The 12,861-nt window shown below is 42.5% G+C and overlaps 1 protein-coding gene across 1 annotated transcript in view; it reads left to right on the plus strand.

The window, feature by feature from the left end:
- Positions 1–11,730, plus strand: part of LOC109485424 (CMP-N-acetylneuraminate-beta-galactosamide-alpha-2,3-sialyltransferase 1-like) — an 81,959-nt gene extending 70,229 nt beyond the window's left edge. Inside the window, exons 3-7 of the mRNA XM_019789031.1 lie at positions 2,036–2,204; positions 2,946–3,096; positions 4,705–4,813; positions 6,945–7,057; positions 11,218–11,730. Of these exons, the coding sequence (XP_019644590.1) occupies positions 2,036–2,204; positions 2,946–3,096; positions 4,705–4,813; positions 6,945–7,057; positions 11,218–11,542 (867 nt within the window). The 3' untranslated portion in view covers positions 11,543–11,730. The remainder of the gene's footprint in view (positions 1–2,035; positions 2,205–2,945; positions 3,097–4,704; positions 4,814–6,944; positions 7,058–11,217) is intronic.
- Positions 11,731–12,861: the final 1,131 nt, after the last annotated feature.

Consider the following 12,861-nt stretch of genomic DNA (forward strand, 5'->3'; position numbering starts at 1 on the left):
CGGGGGACTTCTCAGCTCTATTCCAATTCTAGTCAGAACGATACAGGAAAAGGTTTTGCTTCAAGCAACCTGCGTAACTGCCGCCATTAGATTTCCCCGAAGCTACTTACAGAAATTGGGAACAACGTAGTGTAATTTAAACCTCTCAAAACTACGAAGCCGTTAATTATTAGAGTAAATGCTAGTACATGTACTATATTTTCTAGGTGCTACAGAAATTAGGCATGTACTCGCACTATATTTTCTAGGTGCTACAAAAATTAGGCATGTACTCGTACTATATTTTCTAGGTGCTACAGAAATTAGGCATGTACTCGTACTATATTTTCTAGGTGCTACAGAAATTAGGCATGTACTCGCACTATGTTTTCTTGGTGCTACAGAAATTAGGCATGTACTGGTACTATATTTTCTATGTGCTACAGAAATTAGACATGTACTCGTACTATATTTTCTAGGTGCTACAGAAATTGGGAACACCAAAATGTAATTTAAATCTCTCAAAACTACGTAGCCGTTAATTATTAGAGTAAATGCTAGTACATGTACTATATTTTCTAAGTGCTACAGAAATTGGGCATGTACTCGTACTATATTTTCTAGCTGTTACAAAAATTGGGAACACCATAGTTTAATTCAAACCTCTCAAAACTACTTACTAGTAGTCCTTAATTATTATAGTAAATGCTAGTACATGTACTATATTTTCTAGGTGCTACAGAAATTAGGCATGTACTCGTACTATATTTTCTAGGTACTACAGAAATTGGGAACACCAAAGTGTAATTTAAACGTCTAAAAACTACGAAGTCCTTAATTATTAGAGCAAATGCTAGTACATGTACTATATTTTCTAGGTGCTACAGAAATTAGGCATGTACTCGTACTATATTTTCTAGGAGCTACAGAAATTGGGAACACCAAAGTGTAGTTTAAACCTCTCAAAACTACGTAGTCCTTAATTATTAGAGTAAATGCTAGTACATGTACTATATTTTCTAGGTGCTACAGAAATTAGGCATGTACTCGTACTATATTTTCTAGGTGCTACAGAAATTGGAAACACCATAGTGTAATTCAAACCTCTCAAAACTACGAAGTCCTTAATGTATTACAGTAAATGACAACATTACATTTTCTCGGAGTTACAAAAAATTGGGTACACCATAGTGTAATTTAAACCTCTTAAAACTACGAAATCGTTAATTTTTACAGTAAATGCTGGTATTATATTTTCTAGGTGCTACGGAGTATTGAAAACACCATAGTGTAGTTTAAGCCTCTCAAAACTAGGCTCAGAGATATCAATATTACTATCATTTAATTGGGAAGTCTGGATATAATGATTACAAATGGCATATCATTGTAAAATGAGACAAACTGGTGGTATTAGTGATGGAGTCATATACTAGTAATCAGAGAAATGGCAATCCAATGTCTATGATATAGTTTTTTATTTCATGTAATCACAGGCAGTGTTTATATATGTCATTTGACATTTCCGGTAGACCAATCTTGCTATTTCTTGTTTTGATGTCTTAATACTTATTCTCGACTAAAATGAAGATTTTATTTTTTATAGAAGCTCATCCTACACTTGCAATGAACCTCCATTTTAATAGTAAAAAGTTGAACTTTATTCCAACACACAGTTTACAGAGAGAACAAATCTTCAGCGACCACTGTCACCTTCATCAGGATAATTAATGACCAATCACTTCACAACGTGATCTCGCGAGAATTACGGTTTACAAACACGTGACCTTATTCACACGAGACTTTACTGATACGTGACGTAAGCAATTAATCAAAAGTACCAGGGAGTTTATATCGTCCACCGTCTCTATTAAGTGAAGGCTGAAGTGCTCTGATATATATGGCCTCCTTAATGACATTAATTATCCTGATGAAGGCGACAGTGGTCGCTGATCTCTCTGTAAACTGTGTGTTGGAATAAACTTTAACGTTTTACTATGATTACTACCAACACAGATGAACTTTCATGAGAACCTCCATTTTTAAATGTCTCCTGAAGGAATGTCCGACCGGGTTCCACAACAGAGCCGAGCAAGCTGATTGGTTCAGGGAGAGGTACGTTGATGACGTCAAGATGTTGATGGATTTGAGTGACGTCGAACCGAGGAACTTCTTGGACCTACAGTTCTACTCACTACCGTTCGGGTACAAAAGAGAGAATAAAACACGTGAGTATATGTAGAATAGGCACTTTGTTTGAAGAAAAATAAACTGTTCTCCAACTCAAAAATAAATTAACTCACCAGAAATTTTCAACTGAATCGCTGTCACCGTGACGGGGGGCGGTACCGACTTCCGACGAACTTTGACCCAGTGCTGACGTCACACGTGGCTAAAAGTCACGTGTCCACAGTACTTGGGTCATAAAGCTGATAAAGACTAAACGATTCAGTCGAAAATTTCTGGTGAGTTTAATAATTTCTTTTTGAGTTGGAGAACAGTTTATTTTTCTTAATGAACACAACTGCATGCATAGGCACTTTGATGTTGTTTCTATTGTTGTTTTTGTTGTTGTTACTACTGGGCACGGAAGTATTGCTTCGGGTGGCTGAGTTTCGGATTTGTGTCTCTGTCCTAGTTATACTTCGGTTGCAAGGTGGGGAGATGATTTTTGACAGTTGATTGCTAGGGAGGTCGACGCGCCTGAAGGTGACCCAGCAGCATGGATCGAGTTGGAGTAAGGGGGCGGTATGTGGAGGAATTCAGGAAGTTGTGTAATACCCGATCAAATTACATCGTTGAATCCCTTCCACAGTTCCAACACTTCCCCAAAACCCAAAAACAGACCTAGAACATGAACGTCACGAAAAAACAAAATATTTTTTGTTTCAAGTAATTGTTTTGCTTGCTTCTTACTAAAATTATATGTTCGGGTGTTCTTTGAAGTAATATTATGTCTTTTGATATAGTCGTTGACAGCATATTCCATAATATGGACCACATTGGCGTCTACCGCGGAGTGAGAAAGCAGTGCCTGAGGTGTGCTGTGGTCGGATGCGGAGGGATATTAAAGGGTTCCCGAAGAGGTGGTGAGATCAACGCGCATGACTTAGTATTTAGGTAAGAAAAACATAATTTTCAGAGAGTTTTGTATAATCTAGCCATATTCATAAAATTTACAATAGGTTATCTCAATTACATCAAGGTTGAAATATTTAAACGGACTTAAGATCCTGTACCTGACTTGAAGCAAGAGTACCGACTTGCATATAGACGTCTTTTTCTAACTTTAGAAACAGTTATGAAAAATAAAGACCACGTTGCAGCTTTTGAGGGTGTCTCGTAGCCTCCACCAGGCTTTGGGAGACGGCTGGAAAGGGTGGGGCAAAATGCTATCTCTTTTTTGGCCAATTTCTAGGCTTTCCATCCGTCTTCCGAAGCCTGGTAGAGGCTAGGTGTCTCGCACGGTAGTAGTCTTTTACTATGAAAAGGATGGCTTCACCGATAGGACACAACAAGTAATTTTTATGGATGACATCAGCGCGCGCATTAATTTTCGCCTGATTTCGGAGAGAGAAAAACAAGAAATTTTGTTGCCTTCTGACAGTAGTCAACATGCCGAAAATGGGCAAAGATTTCTGTTGTCATGCCGGAAGGTGGATGGCAGATAACTATGGAGAAACACAAGAAAAGGCTCTGATTTAATGTTTTGTTTCTTACTTTGATGCAGTGATATGTGATGCTGGCTGTGTATATGTGATGTTCCCACTGAATCAAAACCATTTGTACAATGATTGAGTCAAAATTCTAAAATGTAGAAACCTTGTTTTTTTCGGCCCGTCTTGTTTTTTTTTTCGCCCGCTCGCATTAGATTTGGAATCTGCGAAGGATGTCATCCATAAAATTTACTTGCTGTAGCCTTATTTGATTCAATGGAGTCTGGCGTGTACACGCTTGACGTAACGACACAATAGCTATCCCGACTGTTTCCCCATTCAGTACGCTTTCTGTATTGATTCCCAATGCTACCCTCTACTGCTATGTAATTCAATTACATGTGCATGGTATAGCTCCTGAATAATCTGATTACGTGTGATAACCTTTCAATAGTGTGTAAATCTAAGCTGAAAAGAGATCAATTCGCGTAGTTTCCAAATCAAAAGAAGAATTTACCAATCATAACAACGAATCTAAGGTAAATTGTGACTCAGGAAAAGGTGAATGGACAGATTTGATTATAGAATAACTTTATTGCACGACAATTGCACATGGTACAATGTACGGCAACAATTATTGAACTAAGTACCAAAAAAAAGGATAGAATAATATAGGGTTAATGTCCCGCCCCGAGGTGTATATTGTGAGATAATCCCTAGTCAGGTGCGATAACCACCGAATAAACCACCAAGTGAGTGTAGCGAACGAGGTGGTTTATGAGGTGGTTATCGCACCTGACCAGGGATTATATCACCATATACACCGATGATAAGGCGGGACATTAACGTTATTATCATATAGCCTATCCAACTAACACAGTTATTTGACACAAATTCTTTATAAAATTCCTCCCTTGCCAAAAAAGTCTCACATTTTATTTTACGTGAAACAAGATGGCATGGGCAGAAAACAGATCATCACATCTAGGCAATCATTTGCGGTGACCACGTGACATTGGAACAGTACCACTTGTAGTGAGGGTGTCTTTTCTCTCTTTTTCTAAACCCTCAGAGTAAACCATGCCAGGATCGACCAGCAGTACGCAGAGGACGTTGGGAACAAGACCGACTTCTACGTCTTCTTCCCAGAGTCCGAAGACGTGCGGCGAGTGGCTCACCAGGTGAGGTATCTAGTCTCTATCAGACTAACTACGCTGGCTATATTATCTTGAAAGTTCATCTGTGTTGGTAGAAGTCATTATGCAGCAAGATTAAACTGTAATTTCCAACACAAGAAATTGGAAATTTTTGACTGTACAACTCCAGTCTTTGTCAAGGAATGAACAATCCACCGCTTCCGTGACGTCACGCAGATAACACACGTGACTCCGTGAGCAGTGGGTCATAGGTTGCAGAAAGTCAGTGGCGCCCCCTGTCTTCTTTGCACGAGGGATTAAAGAGGCCATCTACATCAGGGCATTACAACCATCCCTCAACAGAGACGGGGGGCGCCACAGACTTTCTGCAACCTATGATAAACTGCTCACGGAGTCACGTGTGTTATGCCCACGATCACCATACTGATCATTCTGGCATGCCAATTCTTGGCAAGACTCCGGATTGTAGAATTTGTACCATCGCACACCGGGGCATGCCCCTACTCTTTTTCGAAAGGTGTGGTGGGTTCTTTAACGTGCGTGGGGTGTGGCTGTCCCCAAACACGGGACCTCCATTTCACGTCCTATCCGAGGGACGTCCCTAACCGAAGCAAGGTAGTCATTTACACCTGAGTGAAGTGAGGAAAGTCGTGTAAAGTGCCTTTCCCAAGGGCACAAGATCGGTGACATGGGACATTGGGGATCGAACCCGGGACCTCTAGGTCCTGAGCCGAAAGCGCTACCGCTACGCCACACGACCCCACAGCCTTGTAGGTTTGACAGGGAAAGAAACTACCTTCCCGCGGCCGGACTCCCTTGGCCAATTTTACTCTCTTTTTTTTGCCGAATTCTACGATCCGTATTCCCGTAGAAAGGCCAAGGCACAAGATCGGTGGCATGTCAGGACTCGAACCCGGTACCTCTTGGTCAAGCACTACGATCCTACGATCCGTATTCCCGTAGAAAGGCCTGGTGGAGGCTATGAGGTATCACCTCTCACGGACCATTGGCCGTGTTTCCCATTTCCGTCTGACAATCCCAAACGACATATTGCGTCCCTATAACCCCTCCCTGGGTCGTAACTCGTCCATCTACAACAATAGCATGCTTGATATGAATTGCCGAGATACATAAAGGTACTTCCGCAGTATTAGTATTCCGGGGTAACGTATTAAGTAGCATTACCCGATTTGATCATCTTCCTTTTCTGTAATTGCCTTTGGACACTGACTAATGTGAGATGCGGTAGAGATAGCCTTTATATCACACGCTCACGGTGCAATCGTGAGGCCTGGGAAAAATTGTGTGTTTCCGGGTTCCGAACCTAGCAATAACCTGCCAACCATGGCCTTTTTTGATCAACCGCAGAATTTCAAACCCGGCAGTTTGGTTTGTTCGAATGACATTAACTGTGAAATTATGTTAGCCGCGCAAAACTACATCAGAGATACAAATGCTTCTAGTTGTATGTGTCCTGCTATGCTTTCCTACTCTTCTCTTCTGGGATGGAAAGTTTGACTCATGCTATCCATAGTTTTTCAAATGTCTTGTAAACGCTTTTTTTCCATTGTAAAAGTGGCTGCGAGAATATAAGTTGTACCTAACTTGAGTTCGCAGTCACTTAGTCCATGTCCTTTTATTTGTATTCATCACTGCGCTTCTGAATAAAAAAAATCCTCTGAATTTCTGAAACGTCATTTAACGCATTTTCTGAAGCATTTTCTTCGGATGAAATCAAATATCTGTCCACAAGCAAACTGGTGGACGGGTCCTAGAGACAGTCCCTACTTTAGGGGTCTCTTTATTTTTTGTGCCACTTAGAAATACCTAGAACCAGCCTATGGTATACCAACAAGAAACCGTTTTCCGTCTGACCAGATTTAGACCACGCCTACATTTCTATACCAATCTAATCGAATTTGAGTTTTCATTTGAGTCAAATATGAGCCCGGAGCACGCACCGATCATTGCTGCCCTATACTCCCGATCACCAGCCAACCATGGCCCGACACCTCCCGACCTACTCCTAACCATGGTTGGATGGAGTTCGGCAGTGTTTGGGGGTTCATATTTGGCTATGTGTGACAGGTGCTTAAAAACACGTGATGTTTGTTTGTTTATAATTGTTTGTTTGTTTGTTTGTGTTTCCACCCAGGACCCCATTTATTTGTACGTGCCATTCAAGACGTACGACCTGCAGTACATCGAAGGGAAAATCGTCCGAGATGTCATCCCGAAAATGTGTTCTAACAAGACAGGAAAGTGCTGGTACGTCATCTCATATATATACGGATACGGAACACAACACGGTGTATTCCGTATCACCCGAGGTTCCAACCCGACCGAGGATCGGATCGCCCGAGGGCCGGAGGTAGAGCCAACCCGTGGAAGGGTCTGGGACCGAGGGTGATGCGGAATACACCGTGTTGTATTTTGTTTATGTCATACTCACCCGAGAGTATGACATAAAGAAAATGCTAAATGTTGCAAAATTTGGTGACCACTTCAAGGTTGGCTGAAGTTCGGGAGATGACTAGATTTAGACCACACATGTAGACTATCTTCCTGTACGAATCAGATGGAATATGGGTTGAATTTGAGTCAAATTTCACTGCCAACCACGCACCGACCTCCTCCCGAACGTCAGCCAACCACCAGCCCACCATGTCCGAAGATCCCGACAGCATTCGAATGTTTTATACATATTGAAACATTCGTCTGGCGCAGCCGAACAGTAGCCGAACACCAGCCGACCTTGCTCCCGACCTACTCCTAACCATAGTTGTGGGGAGTTCGGCTAGTGTTCGGGAGGCCATATTCGGCTCTGTGTGACAGAGGCTTTACAAAACTCATCCTGGTTAGGTACCAGGTTACTCTCCAAGCAGAGATTTGGGTGTTGGGTTATTTTTTACGTGTTTTTAGGCTTTTATCGGGGTTTCTTTTTTTGCACTGGATATTTTCACCTAACCCTAAAAAATCCAGTGCAAAAAAGAAACCCGACAAAAAGCCTAAAAACACGCCAAAATAACTCAAAACTCTGCTTGGAGAGTAGTACCAGGTTCCCTCTGTACCCAACAAGGGAAGTCTCACTCGGTATCAATACTATTTTCCTTTCATGATTTACCACCATACTCCCCCCGAAATTGCTATAAAACGATATTAATTTAGAAGCCCAAAAATGATATTGCCCGCGCTCCTTGCCAAGGTTGAAATTATGGGAGTGGAACCGTATGCTATATCGTCTCCCGAATAATCCCTAACCCATTGTGCCGCGATGGAAAATGATCTCTCGCTGCGCTGGCGAGGAAATTGAAAATCTTTCCGCCCATTAAGCACCGCCCACATCTGTCCGCTGTCTGGCCCGGGGAGACCCTCGTCAAATCGATGTTCGGTACAGAAACTTTGGTTATTGTATTCATGACAGATTCGGGCTTGCTGCTTGACTCGGTGCCTGTGTTTTAGAGGTCTATTACCGAGTAACTCCGCCTTGGAAGCGTAGAACATGATCTATCTCTATGCACGGGCACGCGTGCTGGTTCCAAATGCCAAGGGCGTATAGCTAGTCAGTAGGGTGGGTATTCCGTTTGATTCAGTGGAGCTAGCCCCATCACATACATGCATGTCGTGTGATCGTAGTACGATCGCAGAAAAAGGAGGGCATATTCATTCTTTTGATGGTTGTGTATTTGTCGCACAAAATTAGCGTAAAACATTATCTATCTCTGGAAATGCCAAGGGCGTATAGCTAGTCAGATGGGTGGGTATTCTCTTGATTCAGTGGAGCCCCGTCACATACATGCATGCCGTGCGGTCGTAGTACGATCGCAAAAGAAAGATGGTTGTGTATTTGTCGCACAAAATAAGCATAAACATGATCTATCTCTATGCACGGGCACGCGTGCTGGTTCCAAATGCCAAGGGCGTATAGCTAGTCAGATGGGTGGATATTCCGTTTGATTCAGTGCAGCCCGGTCACATAATACATGTATGTCATACGAACGTCGTAAGATTGCAAAAAAAGAGGACATTCTTTGGATGGTTGTGTATTTGTCGCACAAAATTTGTCGTGTTACAGAAAAGGCTGTGTTAGATTCATGTTTGGTTCTATCACAACCTGCTTGAAAATCCTGCGGTATCAAAATCGTATGACGGGCTACGACATATATGTAGGTTGACAGTACGTGGGTGGGGGGTTGACAGGCAGAGTGACAGCACTCAGTTGGTGTAAGGCGTCCCACGGTGCCAATTTACTGATTTTTCAGGTCCTTTCGGAAAAATGCCATAACTCAGCCGTAGCTGGTCAGAAATGGTTCAAACTTGGGGGAAAGGCAAAATACAACTTGTTGAGTGTTGAAATATTACTTTCATGTTGTTATATTTCTCATATTTGCATATTTCTATGTCTGATATGATGCATAATTCTTCAACAAAAAACGTAAATCGAGGAACTATAGCCAACATCATAGACAGACGCTTTTTGGAGGGTACATTCTTACATCTGTCACCATTTAGAAACTGTTTTGGTATATTTGAAATATTATTCCTGATTTTTATGAAATATGTTTTTGTCCATTTCAATGCCATAATTTTAGGGCAACCCTAACTTCCTTGCCCTATATCAAAAGACAGTTCATGATAAGCAAAAGGATCTAAACAGGTTTGGGTAGTTCAGGACATTACAAATCATTATACTTTGAATCTGACATTCCCTGGGCATGGCTATAGTTCCTCAAAACGCTTCAAAGTTAAGATTATAAATCTTTACCTTCTTAGCAAATTCTAGCTGTCAATCACGTCGGTAGGCCAATTAGTCGTGTATTTAGCACCTCTATGAGACGTAATTATCTGTAATTTGCCCTTGCCACAAGACAAAAGGTTGGCTGTCTTTTGTTATGCGCAGTAATTGTTCACTACAGCTCGGCCCAGCTTTCCTTTTTTTCAATATAGGTCTTGAAAGAAAATGTTTTACAGACAGTAACAAATTGACAACAATTGAATGAAAGGTTTATACGGCTCATAGCCTGGGTGCCAGACTGTTACCAGGGCTGCTATGTAGGCTACCTTCTCAATCCAGGGGACAGCATTTCCCTTCCGAAAGTTTTTTCACAGGGTCTAACCAAGGAGGTTAAATATAACCTCCTTGGTCTAACCAAACTCCATGGTCTCTTGGTATATCATATCTCCTTTGTCTAACCGAGTCTATTAACTGGGTCTAGCATGTGTATTGAGGCTGGGAACTGTCTGGCATATATAGTCTGAACGGTCGGGTCAATACTGGGTGAATTTGCAGAGATTAGCTTTACCGGAAATAGTTGGGGCTAACCTTTTCCAAGATGTTCCAAATAATTTCTAATAACGTACTGTCCACACCCTAATGTTTTAGATACTAAACTGGCACAGCCAAACACTATAGCCGACCTTGCTCCCGACTCTTAACCAAGGAGGTTATATCACCATCATGATGGTTGGGTGAGCTCGGGAGGCCATGTTTATCTGTTAGTGAATCACTAGGGAATCCCTGTGGCCCACTCTCCTTGTCAGTTATCCCCATTTTTTTATGGGTTCTAATATTTGTGGCCCTAAATCCTAAAGGGGCCCTTTGTAGGTCATGCTGGAGGTAACTTACATATATCTTCAGGTTGTTTGGGGGCCAGATTCAGATCAGAATAAATGTGGTGTAACTTACAGCAAGAGCTTCAAATAGAACTTGTTGATCATTGCTTACAGTTGTTTTGTCTGTGTTACTAGTATTTATGCAAGCCTGACATCCGTTCTGCTCTTGATCAGCCAATTGAAAACAAAAGAGAGGGGTACCAATTAACTCCACAGGATGGAATTAGCGCGCAAATCAAATGCAAAACGGCAGGCGGGGCAGAGGCACTGGGTTATCACTCAAACTGTTGCATATGTACAAGCTTCAAGACTGCATTTGGCTCATTACAATATTCAAGTAGGTCATTATAATATTAAATGAGGTTTTTGCTGTGGTCAACCGTGGGACGCCTTACACCAACTGAGCAGGTCAAAAGGTTAGACTTAGGAAGTGAGAGGAATCTACGTTGGTAGAACATAGGATATAGGGACTTTCTTCTTACATAACCGGTAGTGTTTCTCTCACCTGCTTACGTTTCGATGCCTGTCAGACATTTTTCGCAGAGCTTATGACTGGAGTACTGCTTCTCGCCGCTATATGTAGGTGGCGTATTTGTGGAGAGAACACAATCCCAAACGTGGCTTGTATCCCCCCTCCTCCCAGGATCTCCCAGTTGTACAATAACATATAGCAGAGAAGCAGTACTTTGGTCAGAAACTCGGAGGAAGATGTCTGACAGGCATCGAAACGTACAGAGAAACATTAGGTGTAAGAAGAGAATTCCTATATCCTGTCTTGTTCTAATGTCTTTCCTTCTTATTCCTCCCAATTGAAGGAAACTGCGGAACCCACCGAACGTGACGTCGCACAACCTGCGGATCGTGCACCCGGACTTCATGCGCTACGTCTTCGTCAACTTTCTAAACGGGACGGCGTACCGCCCGACCACCGGCGCGCTCACGGTCTTCCTCGCCGTGCACATGTGCGACGAGGTCGACCTGTACGGCTTCGGCTTCGACAGGAGGTTCTCTCTGCACTACTACGACGACAAGTTCAAAAACTTCACGGAGTGGAGAACCGGCGCGCACGACATCGACAACGAGAGATATCTCTGGCAGAGACTGGACGAACAGAGGATCATAACATGGTTCAAAAGATAGCAGCGCTGGTTTTGGAACATCCTAGGCTCCAAGCAGATGCTGGGTTGGACGATTCGGGCTTCTCTGACAACTATGTCATCATTAGCCTGGTGTCCAGTCTTACGTGGTAGGGGCGGGTTTTAAATTTTCTCGGGGCTGCAGGAGCTCTTCCCCGCCCGCCTCAGCTAGGTTTTCCGGTGGGTATTTCACGAGAGATTGATTAGCCCTACCACGAAGTGTTGGGGCGAACCAAATCCCCAAGCATACCATCTGTTATTAGCGTAAAACTCCTACCGGGACGGCCTGTTTCACTGGGCGGAGGAAGGTATTAGAGCCGCCGAAGGCACAGCCTGCCTGAACACCCCCAACACCCCCAATCACGTAAGACTGGATACCAGGCTATGTCATCATGAAACGGCCACCTTAAAGCTGCATTATGTGACAATAGGACAATACAAAAAGTCAACTTTCTGGTAATTTCTTTACAAAGTTGGATCAAACCTCATTGCAAATAAGTTTTATTCAGAAAGTGGAGGTGCCAAAATATGTGTTTAAAAGCTGGATACACAGCTGTCAGCCATGTTTACATTCTGGTAGTTTGCAGTGGCACCACAAATTGGGTATGCCTCATGTGGGCTGTTTTAGCGCCAATCATAAATGTCAGAAATGTGAGATGATAGTACAAATATGTTGAAAAGTGGAAGTAGATTACCATCATATAAATATTTGTTTAAAAATTTTCTATTTTTGTTGCAAAAATGTTACATAATGTCCCTTTAAGTGGAACACATGCCTATGCACAATATGTTCCGCACTATTTTACAGTTATAGACGTCTCTTATCATAGCTCATGTTCAGTTCGACTATAACTATAACTTAAGCAGATATGAAGAAAGTTGGATGGTTGCTCGTCAGAGAAGCCCAGCTGTCAGAAAACGTCTTCAACCTAACATCTGCTTGAGCGTCCATCTTGGAGGAAGTTCCTGAACATGACATCTTCTCATGAATATTAACAGCTCCGTAATATAGACACATGCCATTGGACAGTTTAAATCTCATTAAATATGACATTATCAGTGTACAGTCAAACTTGCATAAGACGACCACCCAGGGATCTGGTCTTCTTAGACAGGTGGTCTTCTTGGAGCATGGGGACAAAACTGTGAAAAAATCCCACCCGTTTTTACAATAGACTACCCCATTGACCCGAAGTGACCCAGTCGGCGCCATTTTACATTGCACACAGAATGCCCTTCTGTTACTAGTTTAGAGAACACGAGACTAGGTCGAGACTGAAGCTTTCTGGCCACTTCAGGAGAACTTCTGGCCTGCCCCACCAA

This window comes from Branchiostoma belcheri, unplaced genomic scaffold, assembly GCF_001625305.1.
Source record: "Branchiostoma belcheri isolate BF01 breed outbred unplaced genomic scaffold, Haploidv18h27 scaffold75, whole genome shotgun sequence".
In the NCBI taxonomy this organism is placed as follows: Eukaryota; Metazoa; Chordata; class Leptocardii; order Amphioxiformes; family Branchiostomatidae; genus Branchiostoma; species Branchiostoma belcheri.